Genomic DNA, 24362 nt, shown 5'->3' with positions numbered 1-24362 from the left:
CGGGGCAAAAGAGAGACATGGTGGAGAAGTTCCTCAGTTATTCGAGGGCAGAGAACAGAAAGGAAGTGGCTGAGCCTGAGTACAACTGTCTTAGTGCTGTCAGGGAAGTGTCCAAGCTCCCTAGCTCACTTTAGGGGTGGCCAATACCATCTCTCAAACACTTGTACCCCTGAATGAAGTGTAATTCTCACCTGGGACAAAACACTTTTTCCAAAGATGCTCCAAGGATCCCCTTTTGGGCAATTTGAATAGAGACAACAAAGGCTGGGAATGAGTTGGTAGCAACTTCATTTGCAGAAACAACCACCTCATAAGCATTACGGTGAAGTGAAATGTGGCATTGTGCCTTTTGTTCCTGTCTTTGGGCCCCATTCCTTCCTTTGTTTCTTTGGAAGACTTCAACCCAACTCAGCTGTTCTAAGGAGCAAGAGACAAAAGATTCTTCCTCCTCATTTTTCACTCCAACACCTATGATCAAACTAAAGAGGCTTAGTAGCTATACTATATTTGACAAACAAAAATGTCCAGAGCTTCTTCGAATGTGGCTGGGTCTGTGGATGCAAATGAAAGCAAGACCTGTGCTTCAAGTGCAGACAGGGCTGAATTCCTGTCTTGGGACCTTCATTACTATGTGACCCCTGTCTGGGATTCCACATCCCACCTGAGGAAGACAGGGCTTGGCTGGTGACCTGGAGTTGTCCTGCCTACTGAGAAACTCACTAGGAGCCACCAGCTTCAGCTCTCGGTTCCCAGTGCCAAGGTCATTCTTTGCCAGGCATCGAACTGCAATGGTCTCTTCCACTTTGGCAAAGGACACTCGTCCCTCTACAGTACTCCTGCCTCGGCGATGGAACTCTGTGATGATATTTGAGACGTTGCTGGCCAAAGTTGTCCATGAAGTGTCATTATTACATCTAGAGAGAACATGACAAAATTGGAGGTCTAATTACCACGGCTCACAAAGACCAGGAACCTTTCCACATTTCTGACCTTGCACACATTTGGGGGTTGCCATAGGTGAGTTTTCTCATTTTATCACGCATATTTACTCACATAAAAATTCATTTGCACCTGCTCAAGAGGAGTAATCTCATACTGATAACTAAGTTTGTGAAGGAGGCAGATAAACTCAACAAAACACAACTACCAATCCAAAATCTTGAACCTGGGAGCGAACTGTGAAGACAGCATCAGACGTGTTTAATAATTCCAATTTCTCACTCCTTCAAAAACACTCTCCCTCCTCATCACTTCTAAGGAGTCCCTAAGGCTGCAGTAGCCTTCTGGATTAAGTTATTAGATCCAGAGATTCCAGCACCTAAGTTGCCCCACAGTCCTGGGTGAGGGGGAAGCAGAAAGCTCATCCTTCAGCAGAGACACACTAGAAGCATTCTGAACACAGCTAGTTGCCATGGGGATAAATGTGAACACACAGTTCATGGCCCATTTAAGAGGGTGGAGGAGGGACTAGAGAGAAGCTCAGCACTGAAGAGTGCATACTGCTCTTATAGAGGACCCAAGTTCGGTTCCAAGCACCCACATTGGGAAGCTCACAACTCCAGCTTCAGGGAATCCAAGGCCCACCTCTGGCCTCCAAAGAACAAAGGGCTGTGAGCAGTCATACAGCACTGTTTTCACTTCTGATGGTATGCCAGTCTAGCCACTAAGATAAAGTTTACCAAATCAGAAAAGTGAGCTTGCCAGCAGTGGTGGTGCACCCCTGTAACCCCAAAACTTGGGAGGGCAAAGCAAGAGAATTTTAAGTTTGATGTCAAACTGGGCTGTATAGTGAGACCTTGTCTCATAAAAAGACTGAGCTAAAAATATAGGCTGGTGCAGTTAAAATTCTTGAATGACAGTGCTTCTTAAAATCCTTCTTGTCTTGACACCGGAGACAGTTTTAAAAGAGAAATAGAAAAACAAGGGGGCCAAGCGTTGTTGGCACTCGCCTTTAATCCCAGCACTTGGGAGGCAGAGGCAGGCGGATCTCTGTGAGTTCGAGGCCAGCCTGGTCTCCAGAGCGAGTGCCAGGATAGGCTCCAAAGCCACACAGAGAAACCCTGTCTCAAAAAAAAAAAAAAGAAAAGAAAGAAAAAAGAAAAGAAAAGAAAAGAAAAAAGAAAAACAATGGGGAATAAAAGGGAAAAGTAAAGGCCCTTTTGAAGACACACATACATACATGCATGTGTGCACAAGCACATACATGCACACACGCACACACGCACACTCCACAAGATGTGCACCCACTTTCAGAACCCTATGGTAGTTTGTGAGTAATATGACCCTTGGGCCAAGGAAGAATCACAAATACGAAAAGTGTCAACCAAAGAAATCAAATGCACTTGAGGTGCTTTATGTCATGAAAGAAACATTCTGACCACACAAGAATAGGGAACATCTGGTTTCCATACTTCTTAATATCCTTGCAGATCATCCACTCGATGTCCGGAAGTGGTGTGCCTTCAGCTGTGCATCTCACAGTCTGTCCCCCGCCAGAACCATGGTGGTCATCCACAAGCTCCAGGATGGATGCAGGAACTGCAAAAAGAAGGGGGAAGTCAGAGCTGTACCATTCTTGTCCCTGGCCGTGGAGGGACATGCCTCCAAAGAACATTCTCATGAGTTCAGAAATGGTCCTCAAGGCACCAGTTGTATTAGACAGAAAGAAACACTCTAGCTGGAACAGACCCACTCAGTTAATAGCTACTTCAGTGTCAGTGTCTGGGGGCTTTGTGCCTGGATGGTTTAGATCTGGACTGGGCAGACAGAGAAGTGCCTGTAGTCCTTCAGCTTGGAAGGCAAGGAGGACACTCCAATTTTCTTTGCATTTGGGGTTTGACTAATGGATTTGATGAAAGCATAGAGTCAAACAGCCTTCACCCAAATGCATCCGAGGAACATCACTAGTTTTTAAAGAACCTTTTGCCAATTTGTAGTGAAATAAGCTAGAGACAAGCAAGTGTTTTGCCAGCACGTAGGTATGTGCACTGCATGCACGTCTGGTGCCAACGAAGGCCACAACAGGATATTGGACCCCCTGGAACTGAAGTTAGAGATGGTTGTAAGCCACCATGTGGGTACTGGGACCCGAACCTCAGTCCTCTGCAAGAGCAGCCAGTGTTCTTTGCCTATAGGCCATCTCTCTAGCCCCTTGATTTGTTTTTAAAACATGGGATTCCATCACAAAGTAATAATAGTAAGTTGGAAAATATGCATCTTTAATTTACTTTTACATACTTTAAAGTAAATAATAATTTAAAATAGATAAATATTTTAAAATAAATATTTAAAAAACTAAATAATACATACTTTAAGTAATAACTTCAACTCAATAAAACTAAATAAATATTTAATATAAATATTAAAAACTAAACTAAATAAAAATTTTAACTAAATAATACATACTTTCATTTAAAATTTTTCTCAGAACAAACTTTTCTCCAAAAGTGTTTTAGATTCAGACCTTTTCAAAAGTTGGGTCCTAATGACAGGACTTAGAGAAGGACTTAGCCTAAGTAAGTAATTCATTTATACACACCCTGCACACATAGCCGGGTGGCAATTTTACACAATATATTTATATGCCTGAGTATTTTCTGACCTATCACAAGATCTTCCACTTGTGACATCTTGTGAACACTCAAAAAGTTTCAGACTTTAATTGACGTGTGGAATATGTGGCATATGTCTGGAATCTTAGCACTCAGGAGGTTGAGGCAGGAGTATTACTATTTCAATGCTAGCCTGGGCTACATATTTAGACCCTATCTTGCCTCTTTCCTTGATTAAAAAAAAAAAAAGTCTCAGATTTTGGAGCATTTCAGACTTTTGAGTTAGAGATGCTCAAACCAGATGTGAATTTGTAGGAGCTACAGCATGACCCCTGACATGTGCCGTGTCTAGTCCCTGCCTCTACCCTAAGGTCTTGCTTTTCCTCCAAGGCTATGAAGAGAAGATCCAAGCTGTCTTTGGAGGACAGTCAGTCACTGAGAAAGCATGACCTTTACATGACTTTTACATACCTAGAGTTGACAGCTCAAACGTGTAACTCTTCACGTCATCGTCATTTTGAACTATAATGGTATAATGGCCACTGTCTTCTTCCTTGGCCCGGATCAGCTTTAATTTGCTTTGATATCTTAAGAGAAGAGAATTTTATTTCAATTAGCAGTAGCCAAATAAACAGCAATTACAGTCTTTGATTGAAATTTTATTTCTGAAAAAAAAAAGTCTCACACCGGGCGTTGGTGGCACATGCCTTTAATCCTAGCACTGGGGCGGCAGAGGCAGGTGGATCTCTGTGAGTTCAAGGCCAGCCTGGTCTCCAGAGTGCCAGAATAGGCTCCAAAGCTACACAGAGAAACCCTGTCTCGAAAAAAAAAAAAAAAAAAGAAAGAAAGAAAGAAAAAAGAAAAAAAGTCTCTTTTCCTTGTTAATTAAGTCAATGTTTTTTTCTAGAATTCTTGATTTAGCCTCCACACACTGAAAAGATTCACTCATAGACACAATAGAAAAAGCAAGTATTTTTGAGATAAGCCATCTCCAGGAGCTAGCAACTCTGGCAAGGCCTTATTTCTGAGTGAAAATAAACAAAGCCTTTTACAATGAAAACACTTAAAATGGCTCAGTTGGTAAAACTGCTTGTTGCTCAAGTCTGATGGAGTGAATTCAATCCCCAGAACCCACGTAAAAGGTCAGATGCAGAGATTCCCATCTACAACCCAGCATTCCCGTGTGAGACGGGAGGACACAGGAGAATTTGCCCCAAAGGCCTGAGACAGCTAGCCTGGAATATTCAGCACAGAGGCAGAAACAAGAGAACTTTCAGCCAGGCATTGATGGTGCACACCTTTAAGCCCAGCACTCGGGAGGCAGAGCCAGGCGGATCTCTGTGAGTTTGAGGCCAGCTGAATCTACAGAGCGAGTGCCATGATAGGCTCCAAAGCTACACAGAGAAACCCTGTCTCAAAAAACCAAAAAACAGCGAGAGAGAGAGAGAGAGAGAGAGAGAGAGAGAGAGAGAGAGAGAGAGAACCTTCAATGCAGCACAAGGCAACAATGGACTCCCCAAAACTGTCCTCTGATTAGAGGTGTCTTACATGACATGTGTGTGTGTGTGTGTGTGTGTGTGTGTGTGTGTGTGTGTGTGTGTGTGTGTGTGTGCGCGCTAAGCAAACAAAAACTGTGCCTGTCTCCTGGATTCTACTCACAACTCACAGCTGTAAGACAAAATGGAGGGGCACCATGGTAGAGTGCTTGCCTTGCATGCAAGACACACAAGAAACCCAGGGTTGATAGACAGCACCAGGAGCAAGGGAAAGCCACGCTACTTAGATGGGAGAACCTGCCAGTCACCCAAGGCCAGGATCTCAATGACTCACTGTTCAAACTTAATCAGACTCCCCTTTTATTTTCAGCAAAATCCTGGATGGGGGCAGATGCACTCCAAGTGATGGCATTTTGTTACAGGTGGGTCTACATGTAAATTACCTCACAAGTGGAATTGGTTCCCTTGTCTGTTGAAATAGGATGACCATCATGAAGTCTATTGAGCCCAAGCACATCCAATTCCCCCACCTTTCCTTCACTTTTAGCTAGATCCAGTATGCTGCCTTTCATTGGAGGACAACTTTTTGGTCCTTTCCATTTTGCCTTAAATACCTATCGATATATTGCAACGTTATCACAAAAGTGTATCGAAGGTGTGATTAAGATGGGACTGTAAGCTTACATCTAGTAGGCTGTTTGGTCTGGGTGCTCAGACATGCACTAACATCTTTCTAAGAAGACACGTGTGACAAAAGAGACTTTTGAAGGCCTCCCTTACCTTGTTTCCTGGCTCTTCTGCACATCAGTGGTGATCTCAGTGAGATTCTCAATCAGAGTCAAGTTGTCCTTCAGCCAGGATATCTTGGGAGTAGGGTAGGCCTGCACCTCCACCACAAACTCTCGGACCTGATGCAAGTTGACAGCTTCCAGCTGGCCAAAGGTGGGTTTGATCTCAACAAAACCTTTCTCTGCACAAGCAAGAGTTTCCGTTACATAATAATCACTGCATACAGATCCCAAGTACCATGAGTGACTGACATTTAAGAAAACAGTATGGTACCGTGGACGGAAATGGTGACTTTCTTCATTTCTTTGACCTCCTTAGTGGCCTGGCGGGCAGCACATTCATAATCTCCACTGTCTTTCACTGTAGCCTTGGGGACTGTCAAAGTGTACACCAATTTGATGGATGGGAGTTTGATCTCCTCCAGCATGGTGACGCCTTTGTTTCTCTGCACACAAGAAAACTGAGGTTTGAAAAGCTCCTTCCAGAGTGACCCTAAAAAGACTTGTGGATGTAGGTGGACTCAGTTCTAAGTGATGTGCACTCCGTGGGAGGCTTGGCTATCGGGAGGGTGAGCATACGTGGGAGCAGGGGTTATGTAGAAAATCGATGTACTTTGCAATTTTGCTGTGAGCCTAAAGCTGCTCTAAAACATAAAACCTGAAGAATAGAAATAGAAAATAAGAATGTAGAGGAGGAGGAGCCAACAAGGCCCCACTCCTCCCAGGGGACTTGGAAGCAGTTAGTGGTTTGCTAGGAGAGACATTTTCTTCAATGACGTAGCCACTGGTAAGTGACCCAAACTCCTGTCAGTAGCCGGCTGCCCACCCTTCTAGAAACAACTCTGCTTAAGAATTATCTGCCTCTCATAAATGAAAAAGAAGTTTCATGTTTTAAGTATTAAAAGCAATCTAGAATGAAGGGGGGAATTATCAAACCACCTTCTAGTGCAAGGAGTATAGGAACATACTAGACAATGAGTGTTTCCCAATGCATGGAGTAGGTAATGTCTAATTTAAGAGCATTCAACTTGCTGGGCAAGATGGCTCAGTGAGTGAGGGCACTCGTTATGCAAGCTTAGAAACCTGAGTTCAACCCCTGGGATCCATTTAAAGGTGGAAGGAGAGAACTGACTCCAAAAAAAGTAGCCCTCTGGCCTACACATCCATGCAGTGACAAGGATGCTCCTCACACATGCACCAATAATGAATAAAGATATAAAAGAACAGTCAGGAGGCAAGTAGAGCCAGCAAAACCATGGGAGAGAAATAGCCAGCAGAAAGCAAATGTGTCCAATGACAAAAAGACCAGGATACAGAAATTTACAACTCACAAGTAAGGAGAAAAGAAAAGTACATGTACAATACATATAATTGACACATGAACTTGTTCCCCATATAGAATTCTATGTGTTTATTTTGTTCCCCATGAGGTCCCATCTACAGCATTAAACACCATTTCAGCATTAGATTCCCTATTCCTCCCACACATCTCTTATATACTCACTATAGCCATCAGGTGAATGAGACTTTATACAGATTCCAGTTAGATGGAAGGAATAAGTTCTTGTATGCTATTGTACAACTTGATGGCTATAGACCATAATAACATAAATGCCTAACAACACTATCAGATGCCTCAAAACCCCAAAGCATGTGAGTCAAGACAATAAAGATACATGACTACCTCCACAATGAAGAACTATTCAAAATCCAGGCATTTGTTACTTTTCTAATGTTTTAATTGTTGTGTGATAGTCACAGAGCATTCCTATTTGTTTCTGACTTCTCAAAAGGAGTCTTAATGGATTGTGAACACCCTGGTCCCTTATGGTCATCTCAAACCCTCCCCAATTGAAAACAAGTAAAGGCCCTGGAGTTAAATGTACTCATTATGCAGATGGGAAGCTGAAGCCTGGAGAAGCTCGGGAATGTGAGAAACAACACTGACATGTGGGCATTTCAAGTCCTGCTGTGTTGGCCCCATCCACTCCATATCTGGGGGTACTCACCACTTCTCCAGGGTAAGTCCACTGAAGGTCAACCACCTCATTGTTGAAGACAGCACAGGTGACCACAATCGTTTCCCCTGACTTATACACAGTCTGGCGGGCTTCCATCTCCAGATTCAGTTCTGACGTTGCTATAATGAAATGACAAAGGAAATCCAGTATAGTTAAGATCTCAAAGTAAGCCTATAGCTGAATCAGGTACATTTAAAATGATAAAAAAAAAATCATGTGCAAACTAGTATGATCAAGACAAAAGCTGGAAAATCTAGGAAGCCTTGCCTTTTAGTTGAATCCTTGGGGTGTAGTTATAATAGAGAATAATAGCAGTAGTAAAAATTAATCTCCTTTAAGCAGAACACCATGTGCCTGGGCATTTGGGTTAACTATGGTTTGCGCTCTTTCCAGTCACTTTAAGGCTCTGAGCTCCTGGACTGCCACTTCTCCGCTCTGCCCCTCCGTTATTCTTAGTGCCTCCCCAAAGCCCAGAACAAAATAAAATTGTGACAAGAAGCAAGTGACATTTTCTTGCTTCTGACCCATGTCTATGGAAAGTCCTCCCTAAAATCTTCCACTCCAAGCCCCAATGTGTGATAGACTTCACCAATCTGACTAACCCCTCGATTCAAAGGGAAGAAGGTTAGCCTCTTTAACTATAGTCTTCCTTCAAAACTGAAATCACTTAATTCTTAAGTTACTGAAATTAATCTAGGCCTCCAACCCCCTGGGGTGTATGTTTGTTTCTTAGGGCTGTGTAGTCAAGAATGTGAACCAGATAGTAAGAGGCTTATGCAAGAAAGAATTCCTTGCGGTATTTTCCATGGAGCCTGCAATCTTACACGTATAAGCAAGTTCAGCCTGTGGTGGTTTCTAAGCCAGTATTATTACAGCTACAGAGGTCAGCCACATTGTATAGTGAAAGAAGAATTTTAAATTCCTAAACCAGAGCCAGATCTCCTCTGCCAGTGACTACAATCAATTTAAAAAGCCTCTAGCCTGTTGCTCTCATTCAAAGAGGTGGAAGTACCTTTCAAAGCATAAACGTTAAATTCGCCGGTCTTGAATGTCCTCCCTCTGACGGTGGCCTCACAGATATATGGCCCCACACTGAAGGTCCCGTTGAAACCCTGCCTGCTGTCGTAAGAGGCCAGCACCAGCCTACCATTATTGTGCAAGGTTACTTGAGTTTCTGGATCTGTGGTGCGACAAGGTATGATGGCAGAATCATCCTCTTCCACGATGACTAAAGAATCCGTCATCCCTAATGGCACAAAGGCCATGTCTGGGTCTGTGATATTAAGGAGAGAAAGAAGAATCTATCATTTTTTGACACGCATACAGAAAAGGTATCCCATTGGCATTATCATCATTGTTATTGTATTATTATTATTATTATTATTATTATTATTATTATTATTATTTGTGTTGGTGGTGCTAAGGATACAACTCAGAGGCTCACACATGCTAGACAAGTTCTCTGCCACTGAATCACAACCCCAGCCTGGCATTATTCTTGCTAGGTATGAATGCTACCTCTGCACATATATTCGAGAGTCACACCACCTCCATTAGTTACTTTGACAAGCAGAAAGTAGCTTTAAAATCAAATGATAACAGCTAAAGAACAATAATCATTAGAAATACCATCTAGGAAGACAAATTAAAAATTTGAAAATTTTATATATTTATATGTTGCATTCTTGTTGTGTTTCCTTTTGTTTGAGATAGGTCAGGCTTCCCAGTCTGGACTGGAATCTGTTAAATGACCCAGGGTGACCTTACTGACCTTGCACTCACAATCAGTCCTCCCGGCTCAACTTTTCTGGTGTTAGATTATAAGTGTCTACTACCTTGTCCAGCTGTAATTCTTATCTAATGAGCTGCTCTTAGAAACCCCTACTGCCGGCCGGGCGTTGGTGGCACACGCCTTTAATCTCAACACTCCAGAGGCAGAGGCAGATGGATCTCTGTGAGTTCGAGGCCAGCCTGGTCTCCAGAGCCAGTGCCAGGATAGGCTCCAAGGCTACACAGAGAAACCCTATCTCGAAAAACCAAAAAAAAAAAAAGAAAGAAAGAAAGAAAAGAAAGAGAAAGAAAGAAAAGAAAAGAAACCCCTACTGCCTATAGCTGGTATCATTGACAAGTAGCACAGATATCTGTCAAAAATAATCTCTCAAGAAGAAAAAAAAAAAAAAAAGGCCCAGGCTGTGATGTAGGGGCAGGCAGAGTATGCACTTAGCTATCCGAAGACCATGGGCTTCATCCCCAGCACGGGTAATCCTACAGCCCGAACCCTTCTTTGCAAAGTCTCTAGTTAAACTGCTGGTGAGAAGTACTAAGTGTCAAGCACCAGCTGCAGAAATGGCCCAGCTTTATAACTGCCCAGGAGAAGGTCCCATAGGAGAACAACGCAGGAGCCACTTGGGTGGTGTTTGTACTGGAGGTGGGAACTGAAGAAAGAAAAAAAAAAAAAAAAAAAAAAAAAAAAAAAAAAAAAAAAAACAATTCGGACTAGTTTAAGCAGACTGAAACCTCAGGGGCCACTTTTAACAAGCCCACAGTCCATTATGTTTATAGCATGCAGAAAGCCCTCCAGGATTTAAAAAGAAAAAAAAGACACTGAAGGGACCTATGTGTTCTTATTATCATTATTAACACTACTAGTTTCATCATCATCATAAATATGTGACATTACAAATATATAGCTGCTCTTTTCACAACAAAGTTTTCCATTGTTAGAAAAGACATTTCAGGCCGGGCAGTGGTGGCACAGGCCTTTAATCCCAGCAGAGGGAGGCAGAGGAAGGTGGACCTCTGTGAGTTCGAGACCAGCCTGGTCTACAAGACATAGTTCCAGAACAAAGAAGAAGAGGAAGGAGGAGGAAGGAGGAGGAGGAGGAGGAAAAGGAGGAAAAGAAGAAGAAGAAGAAGAAGAAGAAGAAGAAGAAGAAGAAGAAGAAGAAGAAGAAGAAGAAGAAGAAGAAGAAGAAGAAGAAGAAGAAGAAGAAGAAGAAGAAGAAGAAGAAGAAGAAGAAGAAGAAGAAGAAGAAGAAGAAGAGACAATTTCACATTTCAGGGCTGGAGAGATGACTTAGCAGGTACAATGCTTGCCATGAAAACATGAGGAACAGAGTTCAGATCCCCAGCACCCATGGACATGCAGTAAAAGCAGCCTGGCTACAATGCCAAAGCTCTTTACACTCTTCAGCAATGCACTGAAATTCCCATCATTGCAATTTGTGTTCAGAGTTCCAAACTCTTGAACCCTGTCAACAAAGAGTTCAAACAAAAGCTATGCCTTAATTTCAAGTTCGGATAGATCAACTAATGTCCCTAATGCTTCAGCTGGGTTTTCGTTCCCAATACTAACCTTCCCTATCAGTAAGTACTACGCATATGACGTAAAGGTAAACCAGGGTCCTTCTTTATGCAGTTTCCATGGAGACAACATCACATACACGTACTGACAGTTACAGGTTGGCAAAGGCTCATAGCAAAGGCAAAGTGGATGGTAGATCAAATACATCTCAGGCTGTCAGCTAAGCCTGGGTTCTGGAGAAAGCACATCCCTCCAACCACAGAGGCTTAACTGTCTAAAGCCCTAGCCCGGTGGCCCCATAACCTAAGGTCATACTCCCTGGCCATGCTCCCTACCACTGATGGAGGGGAACATAGGTCCATGGGCAAGGACACCCACCCTCCCAGCACTATAGTACCTAGTTAGAGTCAAGCAGGACCATGCAGGACTCTCCCACTCTTTTCCTAGGCCTTGCCCCTTGTAAAAACCCTTGCGTAACTTTCATCTTGGCATCTGTTCCTCAGCAGACACAAGATTATATCATTAACATGGAAATTCCCCTAAATGTTAATGACAAAGACAAAAAGAATTCCTTCCAATTCATCTAAAGTAAATATACATTTGTATTAGATGTGAAACTGGGTGGCTATTTGGAAACTACACTACTGAACTGTAAATACCCAAGGCAAGGTTTGCTTGTTGATTCTGTCTCCTACAACAGGCATGTAAGTGCTTTTTCACTTGACTGAATAAAATAGAATGACTACATTTGATTTTTGGTTTTGGCACCATACCAATAAAAGACATGCCTTGGTAAAAGCTATCTTCAAAACTAATAAAGCTCTGACATGTTGTCAGTAAATACTTCTCTCTGGGTGGGATCTACCACCTCCCACATGATAAGGAAGTGTTCTGCCACTGAGTTATATCCCCAGCCACAAATCTTTCTTTTTTTAAAATAACATTCATTTGTGCATATGAGTGTTTGGGCTAGACGTATACAGGTGTAACACATGTGCAGTGCTGGCAGAGGCCAGGAGAGGGCGCTAATCTGGAGTGGGAGTAACAGATTGATGCATCCATGTGAGCACTAGGTGCCAAACCTGGGTCCCCCGAAAGACTAGGGAATGCTCCCTACACCTGCACTATCTCCCCGAGCCTCCCATGAGTTTTTCTTAATTTGAAAGTGCAAAAGATCTTTACTTAATCTTGTATATTTTGTTGATCATAAAGTGGGTAGACTCAGATACTTAAAAGATTAAGGAGGAATGATTGAGGCAGTTTGTGTATGTCCGGGGCAACATAGCAAGAACTTGTCTCAAAAGCAACAACAAAAAAACCGAGTATGGTAACGCATGCTTATAACTCTTGAGACTCAGGAAGTGAGGTGAGGAGGTGAGAATGATGAATCAGGGCCAGTTTGGGCTACAAAGACGATCCTATCTTTGAAAAAAGAAAGAAAGAAAGAAAGAAAGAAAGAAAGAAAGAAAGAAAGAAAGAAAGAAAGAAAGAAAGAAAAAAGCAAGCTAAGCATGGTAGCACATGCCTTTAATTCTAGCACTCAGGAGGCCGAAGCCAAAGAGTTGTGAGTTGGCGGCCAGACTGGACTACATAGCAAGTTCTAAGACAGCCAAAACTACAAAGCAAAAGTCACAAAAACCAAAATCAGACAGACAAACAGAGCTAAGGAGATGACTCAGTAAGAGCATTTGCTGTATCAGTATAAGGACCTGAGTTCAAATCCCAAACACGCATGTGAAAATCTATACCTTCAGCAATGTGGAAGGTGGAGACAGGAGGATAACTTGGGTTTGCTGGCTGCCAACCTAGCTCCGACCTCAGTGAGAGAGTGAATAAGATAAAATGAGAGATCAAGACATTAGTGTCCACCTCTGGGTTATGAGCAAAAGGTGGGGAGAGGAGGAGGAAGGCAAGAACAGAGAGAAGAAGGGAGGGATGAAGGAAGGAAAAATTGTTTTCTATGTTTCAATTTCTCTGCAATAAACATGTATGAATTTTACGTGTTCTGTGGACCTTAACACAGTGAATCAGAGACAGGACAGGAAGTAGCTTTGTCTAGGATAGCTCTGCACCTCACCTGGCACATAGATGTAAATGTGCCTGCCTTCAATCTCACTCTCTTCCGTCTGAGTGTGGTTGTAATAGCAAGTGTACCATCCGGTGTGGGCCGCTGAGGCGTTGACGACTTCCAGCACTGTCACAAAGAGGCCACTGTTGTTCTCCTCATTTCTGATTTCCACATTGGGGTCGTCTTCTTCAGACATGGGGTGCTGCCAGCTCACTTCACTCTCCCCAAAGCAGCTCAGAGAAAAGGACGAATTCAGCTGCACAACCTTCTCATTCTCGTTCGGAAGGATGGAGGGTAATAAGAGCTGGCAGGAGACGAGGCTCAGCCCTGTACAAAGACGCAGGCATTGAATGGGGTGAGCCAGAAAGGAGGGTTTCTCCAGAACACTGAGAGCGGCCACAGTAGCAGCTCACATGAACAACGACCGTTTCTACGTGAAGCTCCATCCCTCTGGAGGCCCATGAAAAGCCCCCCATTATGACAGCCGCTGCATCTGCTGAGAGTAGCAAGTGTTCCAACGGCCTCAACAGACCCACCAAGCCCCCCAGATTCACCCCTCCAAACACTCAAATGGATAAAGGATGTCTGATTCCAATTCCATATTTCACACTTTTATGTGTGACCATAAAATATCCCAGTGCGGTCGGGGCTCAAGCACATATGGGTTCTTTATCGTGCATATGCCCTGCAGAAGTTTTCCTTGGTTAAAAAAGAAAAAAAAAAAAAAAAAGTGGGCATGAGATGTGAGAAGAGGAACAGGGAGATAGAGCGAACAAAGCACAGAGTGAGCAGATCTGGGCTCACTCAAGAATCACTCGTCTTTCCTCACTGAGGCCCTCTGGCACGCCATCTCTCCTTGATGATTTCCAAAGCCAAAGCAGGAAGGCATGGGTTTAAATTCACAAATAAGAAATAAAACTAGGGGAGGGGGAATTGAAATTCATCTCCAAGCTTCAAGTTTCAGCCTAGCTTCCCTTGTCTGTAGCATGAAAGGAGACACATTATGACTTAATTGTTAAATAATGGTCTCTAGTTTCCCTTGGTGCCTAACTTTAGAGTCATATTGCAACACACAGACCTGTGGATGAAATCTAACGGGTGTCAGGCAAGCTCTCCACCACTGCGTATTATCTCCCTAGCTCTCTTCACTTTTCTTTTTTTTAAAGGGGGTCTCATTATGTAGTCCTAGCTGGCCTTGAATTTGTGATCTTCCTGCTACAGCTTCCCAAGTAGCTGGGATTACAGGCCTGAGCCACCAAGCCTGGTGAACGATTGCCTGAGTCTTTATTCTATCAAATATGCTCTAATTGATCCCATTGTTTCTTTGATGCAAACCCATCCCAGGGAGAGCAAGAGTAGTAGTAGGCAAATATAGAAAGCATTTCATTGCCAAAATTATTCCTAAACCTCAGAGTCCTGACGGGAAGCACTTGTTTTGAAATGGAGTTAGTGCCATTCAGCGAAGGGCACCAGAAGTTGCCGGTCACCCTACAGAACTGTGGGTTTCTTCTCACCCCCATTCGGCCTCTGTGCAGGTGAAGAGGCCCCCGGATCACAGAGAATAAACATTAAGTTCCCTGGGACTGTGAGTTGAGAGGGCAGAGATGCATATACGTACCCGTGAGGAGACAGCTGAGGACCAGGAAGGCCTGGTGGGAGGTCCCCATAGCCCCTGAGAACTGCAAAAGACAAAAGCCAACATAAACGCCATTAGCCAAATGGAAAACCACCGTAAAGCCAGGTTCTCTGCAATGGGAGCCTTAATGGTACCATTTCAGTGGAAGCATGCCCCAGCTTCAGGATAACAGTTAATACAGTGAGACAACTAAGAAGAAAGTATCAAAGAGCCCGGCAGAGCCGCAAAGTCATGCCAGGGTCTGTAGACTGTGTCCCCAAAAAAGAGAGAGAAAGAATAAATAAATGATGTGGGCTTTCTCAGCATCTAAGCAGGGAAGTCTCTGCTTCACACTGGCTGTCACTTGCTTCATGTCACGGTCATCAGTAGTCTGACTCTTCCAACATTCAAAAATGTTCCTTGGTCTGGATCAAATAATTGGACAATAAAATGTGATTTCAATGGAGACTAACCAACATAGCTTAGAGGTGGCCTCTATGACATGGAGGCTCTACAGTCTGTTCTTGTGGAACCTGGACAGACAGTCAGGCTACAAAAGCTCAGGAAGCCCAGGACAGGCACATGCATGAGGGCCACTACAGAGAAAGGGAGAGAGGCCCAGCATGGTTGGGGTACATACACCTTTAATTCCATCCCTGGGGAGATGTGAGTGTCAAGGTAAGAACGTAGATTCTGTGCAGACCAAGTTCCAGGGAAGAGAAACACTCCTTCCTAGAAATCTCTACACAGGGCCATGGACAGAGCAAGGGACCCCCATCTGTCCTCTCACAGTTTCTTGCTTTGAGGCACAAAATTTAGCAATTGATCCAAAAACACACCCAGGGGCAGATCCAGGAGTAAGTGAATTTGTGCACATATGTGTACATACATGTTCATGCATGTACCTGTGTGTACAGGTGCCTGTGGAAGCCAGAAGCTGACATCAGATATCTTCCTTGATCGTGCTACACTGTTTTTTTGAAGCAAGATCTCTGGCTGAATCTGGAGCTCACCAACTTTGGTAGACTAGCAGACCAACAATTCCCAGGGATCTGGGAGAGGTCAGCCTTTTGGTGCCCACTCTTTCCAAATACAATCTGCCCCTGACCCTTCTCTTTCTCTGCAAGCCACAATTAGAAAACCTAATTGCAGGGTTGTGGACCAAATGCACTTTGAAAGATGCTGTCTGGCCTAATGGCCTCTCAGGATCTTGGCAGGTGCTGGAGGATGTAGGGTTTCCAAACTGCTGTGGCAACAGCCACAGGGAGCCCCAGAGCCAGGCTGGTTGCCTGATTTACCACAATTAGCAGTGAGGGCCCCGTGTGTTTGTACACACAAATATCAACCTCCCACCGATAATCCACTTGGCCAGCTTCAAAGCAACTCCCAGCGCCAGCTTGACGGCTGGGGGTTTTATCACATTCACATCCTGTAGCTCTCCAGCGAGGCTCACCAGCCATGGATCTTTCCAGCCATGCTAAGCTCAAGAGAACTCAGTGCACCAACGGAGCAAGATCTGAGAATGTTCTGCCCCAGCCAGGCTCCAGCAGATTTCCTCCTGTGTGTCCAGATACGGTGAGCTTGCTGCCAGGGTTGTGATTTACTGGCATACAAAGTGGGCAATGAAAACAGGGCCTCTGAGAGAGTGATAATGGTGGAATAGTGAGCATCCACATGTGTTTGCTGAAGATTTCAAACTTCCGTCTCTGATAACAGCCGTTCCCTGGCTGGGAAAGCCTCGAGCATTTATGAAGTTGCATGCCGTTACTCTTCTGCAACCCAGACAATCTAGCCATGGATAATTGTAGCATGACAGTGAGAAACAGACCAATGAGGGAGAAAGAGACTCCCCATGCTTGCTGCCCACTGAAGATCTCAGGGAGTCTTGGTTTCATTGGCCCTCTCTTACCCTGCAAGTGCTACTCCTTCATTGCTCCCAGCCTGGAACATCCACAGGTCAGACATACAGACATAAGTAACTGTGTTACAAAATCTGAGGCTTATAGCACAGTAGTCAGTTCAGTGGGGAATCAACACATTTGAGGGAAGAACAGCATATTTTGGGGTGGAGGTTTGGGTTTTGTTTTGTTGTTGTCTTGTTTTTGAAACAGGGTTTCTCTGTGTAGCTCTGGCTTTACTGAAACCCTGTTGACCAGGCTGGCTTTGAACTCAGAGATCCATCTGCCTCTGCCTCCTGAGTACTGGAATTAAAGCAGATTAACATATATATGAACAGATGAGATAGATGGTCCAGTTCGTGAAGACACTTGCTCTCAAGTCTGATGATCTGAGTTAGACAAGACCCAAATGGTGGAGAGAGAGAGACAGAGACAGAGACAGAGACAGAGACAGGGAGGGAGGGAGGGAGGGAGGGGGAGGGAGGAAGAGAGAGGGGGGAGAGGGAGAGTAAACCTCCATAAATTGTCCTCTGACCTCCACATGTGCTGTGGCACACACAAATAATAAATACATAAATGTATTTTTAAATTAAATCACTTATTGGTCAGGCATAGTGATATAGAGAATGAGGATCCAGAGTTCAAGGCTAGCCTGGACTATAAAAGATTTTATCATAAATAAATAAATAAATAAATAAATAGATAGATATGTTTCTTTCTCCCATGTCATTACATGTTGGACTTCAGTCTCCAGCCTCCATATTCACAGCTCAAAAGTATATCAGTTGGAGAAACAAGCAGAACATGAGATTGCATTGTGAGATCTCCGGCAGGGGCCAGGTTCTTCTCCATCCTGTTATTCTCATTCCTTCTCAGAAGACACTATGCACATCGTATCAGACCAGCTTCTGATCACAACCCTGACACTCCATCTGAACTTCAGTCTTATCTCTAGGTGGAAACCATCCATCACTGGCTTGCCTGTTTGCCTCCCTGTGTCCTGAAAGGACCAAGGTACATAGCTTCATTTAAAGTGCATGGATGCTCACTTTGACTCTCTTTCTGCAGACTCCTAAGATGCTGTTAGATGGTGCCAGTCATGCCCTTTGGCTCCTCCTTACTGGAGGCCCCACAACTGTGTCTTCTGCCCAGTGGGGAAGCAGATGTGAACCTCTAGCTGGTATCACTGTGACAATTCTGTAACATTAACTAATGCATACAATCCTAAAATACAGAAGCAGCCACTCTCTGGCCAACCCTTTTTCCCTCTCTCCCTTTCTAGTTCTTTCATATACATCCTGTTGACATTGAACTCAAGACCCTCCTGCTGCAGGCCAGTACCATCGCACTCATCCTACTGCAAACAAAAGTGAAAACTACTGAAGGTGACCAGAGACCACAGGGTAACTTGGAAAGCAAACAGGATGCAAGCGATTCAAAAGCATCTCTTCCAGAAGAGGCTGGAGCCAACTTCCCTGACACCAAGGGTACATGGTTGGATTCCACTGCACAACCACTGGACACTGAAATCCGCCATGCCCTGTCCCAATTAAAGACCACTGGAGACTGACACTCAGCCCCAAAGCCATCGAAGACCTTCAGGATTCAGACTTCCTTCCAGCTTTCCTAAGTTAATTCTAGCTATGAAAATAACACATCTTCTTGTTTTGTTTTTCCTCAATGTCTTTATTCAGTCTCATCACTTGAGCTCAGGCAGCTTAAGTATGGGTCTACAACAGCCCAAAGCATATTCTCAGGACCTGCACCCTTCCAGGGCCTAGAATGTTTTTGATCTGCCAGAGCCCATTCTTGGATATTCCAATAAGAGACAGGGGTTGGGACAATTTTACACACAAGCATTTTAAGGGATAGCCTGAGTCTATATGTCTTTCTGGTCTCCATGTACTAGATATGTAACTATGAGAGAATAAAGAAACACTTCCTTCAGACCATCACTAAATGAACAGAACAACAGGTCATTGACTTGAAGTCACCAAGTCCACATATTAGGTTTAGAGAAAATAAAAACCCTGCTACCTCCCTTACAGGTCTGCTCTATAAACACCGTTCATTATGTAAGTATAAAAGATTAAATGATTAGCCAGGCAGTGGTAGTGCACACCTTTAATCCCAGAACTCAGCAGACAGAGGCAGGCAGGCGGATCTCTGTGAGTTCGAGGCCAGCCTGGTCTCCAGAGCAAGTGCCAAGATAGGCTCCAAAGCTACCCAGAAAAACCCTGTCTCGAAAAACCAAAACCAAACCAAACCAAAACAAAACAAAACAGATTAAAAATTAGGGCTTGGTGTCCAACAGTACTACAGTGCTACAGTGCTCATCTAGCATTTGAAGGGGATGAATTTTATCTCCAGATCCAACCCCCCCCCCACACACACACAAATTAAGTTGGAAACTATACAAATGTCTGAAAAATAAAATCAGTTCGTCCAGTAATCATTGCAGAGTCATAGGAAAGAAAAATTAGCAAAATCATCTTCGTGCTTATCAAGGAGGGGGGCTGAAAAAATGATTAGTGTTCTGGGTTCAATTCCCAGCACTCATGTGGCAGCTCACATCCAGGAACCTGACACCTGACACTCTCTTCTGATCTCAAAAAGCACCAAGCACATGGTTCATATACATACATACAGGAAAAACGCCCAAACACCGAAAAATAAAATGTAAAAATTTTAAAGTGAAGGGGGAAAAAAAACAACAACTTCCCTACTGCCAATTTGGAGTTTGCCAAACCCGTTCAGAGGTATATGCAGTTCTCCAGAATGGACAGCAGATGGCAGTGTTGATTTAAGAACCAGCATCCTGACGTTCACTGAACTGCAGACGCCATTGAAACCAATTCGGACTTAAAATGTCCCAACTTTTACAACCTCTTAGGTTGCACTTTTAGATTTCATGATGACTTGCAGTTAAACTCTGAGGAGTGGAGGCAGAAATAACAAAAGTACCGTCTAAATTGCCTAAATTTGGTTGGGGACCCCAGGAGAATTCGGTGAGGTACAAACATAATCGCCAGCATCACCATCAGCATTATTATCACCATTGCCCAGAGAGGGACGAAGAGGCAACCGCGCCGTGGAGACAGGAAGACTGCGCTGCTGGCCAGGCCGCAAAGATTTAGCAAAACTAGCCACTGGGTTTAGAGGAAACAACACTCTTTGCCTTTCCACCAGTCAAGGCATGAAGGCCACCTGGACCGTGCCAAGAGAAGCCACGATGTCTTTCCCTGGTACCCTATTGTCACTGCTCACAAACCCAGTCCCGAGGGGTCCCTGAAGCTTGTCTGGTTGGAAACAACCAATCCCAGTCCTCAGTAACGCAGGGTCGTAAAAACAAACAGCAACAGGCCGGGAAGCTTGCTCCAGCCTGGACGCACAAGCAGGCGACTGTCCAAGATAGTACTGGGTCCGAAATTCACCCCACCCCCTCCCACCTACCTTCTGCTAAACTGTAATGCCCCAACTTTTCAGATAAAACCAGACCCTCAACCCACCCTCGTCCACCCAACGCCTCTGCATCCACACAGTGCCCTCAGGGAGACTCAAGAACGACCCAGGTAAACCCAAACTCTGAGGCACCGGGCTGCCACCTCAAAGCTCCGGGGACCGCGGCTCCCACCGCCCGAGGCTGGTGGGACAAGGGTCGCTCTGCGGGAGCCACTAGAGGGCGCGGCAGCCTTGCTGATCTTACCCGCTGGCTCCGCCGCCTACAGCTCAGGATCCTGGTCCCCAACAGCGCAGCGCTCAGCGCGCCTAGTTCTCCCGGTGGTTCCGCGCTGGCAGGCTCCAGATCGCGACACACACACACACCGAACACCCTGGCCCCCTTTGCCTTCCTCGAGCACGAACACACACCACACACACACACACACACACACACAACACACACACACACACACACACACACACACACACACACACACACACACACACACACACACACACACACACACACACACACACACACACACACACACACACACACACCGAACACCCTGGCTCCCTTTGCCTTCCTCGAGCTCCCCCGCCGCAAGATCGCCACCAGATACGAGGCGACGCGATCTGCCCCGGGATCCCAAGTCCCTGGTCCTCCGAGCTCAGGGCTCAGGAGGCCGCCGCGCCCCAGGCTCTGTACTCAGCGTTTGCATTGTTTTCAACTGCGACCTGGGAGGACGCTGGGCAGGGAGGAGGGAGAAGAGTCCCAGGTTTAGGGTTACAGACGAGCAACAGCGCCTCCTATAGGCCAGAATCAGCGTCGCCCGCAGCCGCCTGCGCTGAAGGCTGGACCAAGCCTTCTGTTGGATTTGGTCTTGAGTGCCCACCTTGCCCCTTTGTTGCCCTGTCCCTGGGCACCCCCGCTCCTACCTCTAGCTTCTCTTCCTTCCGGGAGGGAGGGAATTGAAATAGAAGGCCGGGAAGGGAACTCCCCAAGTCCGAGACTTTCCTTTATCCCCTCCTACCATCTAACAATCCCAACTCGTATTTCGTGCTTCAGTTTAAAACAAAAGAAAAAGACATTAAACTACAGGAGGGCGGGGAAGCATGCACCAGTAGGGCTGGGATCAGAATGCGGTCCGGAAAAGCTGCTTGCCCCGAATCTGCACTCATTCCACGCCGAGTACAATCACACAAGAGCCCCTCCACCACTCCTCCCCAAGGCTGATGCCTGCGATCAACCCAACATTCGGGGCCCGACTGTCGCTAAGCCTCACCTTTGAGTCACCTATCCAGCTTGTCAGCCCTTCGTCTAGAATTGCCACTTTCCCGTCAGCTACCTTTAACCCAAACGCAGCACACTGAAGGCCAGAGGGGGTCCCACCCTTCGAGGTCGGCAGGCCGAAAGCTAGTCACCACGTCCCCAGGTCGCGCGCAGCCTAGGTCCTGTCCCCAGGAGGCAGAAATCCCGCCCGCCTCGGCGCCTGACGCGTTTGCAGCTGGAAGCCCAGCCCGAAGCCCCTCCCCCTGCATCTCTCCCTAGCGGGCGCCTGGGGAAAAAAGTCGAAGCTCCTGAGCCCAGAACTGGGAAACCGAGTTCTGATTCTAATCCCTGCGGGTCTCCAGACTAGAGCAAAAGCAGGGAACAGAGACTAGAACTAGTGGTGGAGTTGGGCTACGTTTGGTACCCTTTCTCCGGCGAGCTAAGTAAGTCCAGCTGTACGGAGACAATCCAAAATCAGGAACTTTGCAAGAGTTGTGAAGCAGGGACTGACCACGGCGACAAATTGAAGAAGCACAGACACACACACACACACACACACACACTGGGGAATCGAAGGAGTCCGGATCAAAAGGAGTAAGGAAGGGACGAGGCTGAGGGGGAGGAGGAGAAGGGAAGCCTGGGTCCGGGAAAACCAGACCACAAGAGAGGTTATGTAAAAGCCACCCCCAGTACGACAGCAGAAGTGCGCACTCCGAGGAGCGCCCCCTCCCCCCGCCCCGCCGCCGCCGCCGTCGCCTCGCGCCTCTTTCTGCAACTTTGGGTGTTCTGTCTGATGATGTGCAGCGGAGGACCATAGTGTGGGTTTACACTAGAGGCCTCCTCCAAGCTCCAAAGAGCTGCCTAAGTCTGATCCGAAGCCATCCAGGAGAAGCAAGGAAGTCCAAAACATTGAGCAATTCCGCCACGAAGCCAAAAAAACCGTTTCCCACACCGCCCGGCCTGGGGTTTTTCTGGGTAGCTCCGTCCGACGCTGGGCAGCCCAGACATAAGGGCAACCCACACCCTCTCCCCAGCTTAGGTTCCCCACACACAACCTTGGAGAACGGAGTGACAATCTTCTTCCGGGCACTTTCCTTACATCCTGGGGTCCTAGCAGGGAGCGCTTAGTGCGTTTGGGTCCTGCACATTGAGGCAAGACCGACCCATAGTAGACCAACAGGCCAGCACTTCCTTTCTGGCCAAGACCGGTCGCCAAGTCACTAGCAACTCCTGCACACCTGGCCGCGAAGCTCTGGCTTGGCCCTGTGCTGACTGGGGCCGAGCCATAATGCCTTGCTCTGTAGACTGGCCCACACCCTTTCCAAACAGAAAGAATCGCCGACCCCACCGACGAGGTTTCAAAGCCAAGTGGATGTCGCCCGCTTCCCCGGCACTGCCAGAGTTTGGGGGGAAATTAATCTCACGTGTGCGAAATGATTTCCACCGCGATGAACGGTGAAGGAGGGAGGGCTGCTCGGAGACCGCTCCTAAACCTTGCAGGGTAGTGAGTGTTGGAAGCAAAGAAAGGGGACAGGAGACACCAGAGAGGTTGTGCTCAGGCTGCCAGTGCCTAGCAAGCATCATCCCAGGGCAGAGAGGCACCCAGGCTACGGTACCCGGTACCCGTAGGCAGGAGGCAAGGGTGGTTGGCCTCTCGCCTTGCTGCTTACCTGCACCCACGGCTGTCCTTTCAGAGTTGTCCCTAACTTCTTCACAAGAAGATCAGCTGCTAGCCGGAGATCTCCCCTCTAGGCTGCCTGCGGCCAGGACTAAGCAATGGCCAGGACTAAGCAACAGCCAGGCCCCCCGGCCCTGCAGAGAAGACTCCACCGAAGACGCCAGCGAGCAGAGTGGGGGTGGGGACTACAGAGCACAATGAGGGCCCCTCGGAGTGCAGTTCGAAATTCCTCAAATCCCAGTTGCTGGAATGCGAGGCCAGGACGACTTCTTCACTCGGGGCCAAATGTGTTTGTCATTATTCCAGATCGTTCGTCCGCGCCGCCGCCAGCGTCGCCGGGGTGAGAGGCGCTCGATCCCAGCGCACTGCAGATCCCGCCCGCGGCTTCTAGCACCCCTCCGGAACCCTGGGAGCCGTCACCCTTCGCCCGCGAGCCCCTCTGCTGGTCCCGCTGCCGCCACCGCCGCGCACAAGTCTGGCCGCAGCTCTCTCCAGCAGCACCGCCGTCCAGTAATTACGAGGGATATGCTGGCGCCGTGTGTACCCGGCCGGCATCCGAGGTCCGTCCTCCTCCAGCCGAGCCCTTCACACCTCCCTTTCTCCTAGTCCTTTCCCGCGCCCCACTCGGCGCCCCTCTCTCCCACACCTCTCCTAGCGCCCCCCACCCCCGCAGCTCCGCTCCACACCACCCGCTACACCGCAGTCCCGCCAAACCACGGGCGACAAATGAAAATAGTCATTAAAAACCTGTCCTCTTCCAGGACCCACTGCCAAGAGGCCAAACACCGCTGCTTCCACCCCCAATGTTACTTGGTGTTCGTCCCAGTATGCATGAATGCCACCCCCACCCTGGAGAAAAACCTCAAAAATGCAAGCCTAACAATTTCTTTGGGAAGCTATAGGATTGTTAGAAAACATTGCTTTTAAAAATAGGTCTGGATTTTTTTTTTTTTTTGTCCTTGAACTAACTCTATGGGTATCCCAATCCCAGAGAAGTTTATTCAAAAAAAAAAAACTTTCTGAACACACAACTTTGTTTTTGTTTTTTCTTTTTCCCTCACTGCCCAAAATTTGAAGTTACTTCGCTTCTTTCAGCCCCAAGATATGATCAGGGGCTTCCTTTAGAAACAAAAGTCACTTTTTCCTCTCCCTTACCTTCTCCTTCTATGTCAATTCGCAAGGTAAATCCTATTCACGGAGTAAAAAGTAAGACCCAATCCTCCAATTCT

The 24362-nt window shown here is 46.3% G+C and overlaps 1 protein-coding gene across 1 annotated transcript in view; it reads right to left on the bottom strand.

Moving 5' to 3' along the window:
• Pdgfra (platelet derived growth factor receptor alpha) overlaps positions 1-21620 on the bottom strand; it is a 38483-nt gene extending 16863 nt beyond the window's left edge. The window contains 10 exon segments of the mRNA NM_001260516.1: positions 721-914; positions 2412-2538; positions 4023-4138; positions 5828-6017; positions 6110-6281; positions 7845-7975; positions 8869-9129; positions 13238-13555; positions 14847-14907; positions 21469-21620. Of these exon segments, the coding sequence (NP_001247445.1) occupies positions 721-914; positions 2412-2538; positions 4023-4138; positions 5828-6017; positions 6110-6281; positions 7845-7975; positions 8869-9129; positions 13238-13555; positions 14847-14895 (1558 nt within the window). The 5' untranslated portion in view covers positions 14896-14907; positions 21469-21620.
• Positions 21621-24362: the final 2742 nt, after the last annotated feature.

The sequence above is a fragment of the Cricetulus griseus genome (genome assembly GCF_003668045.3).
Source record: "Cricetulus griseus strain 17A/GY chromosome 1 unlocalized genomic scaffold, alternate assembly CriGri-PICRH-1.0 chr1_1, whole genome shotgun sequence".
Taxonomy (NCBI): Eukaryota; Metazoa; Chordata; class Mammalia; order Rodentia; family Cricetidae; genus Cricetulus; species Cricetulus griseus.
The sequence above is the reverse complement of the archived record's forward strand: the minus strand, read 5'-3'. Positions and strand labels throughout refer to the sequence as shown.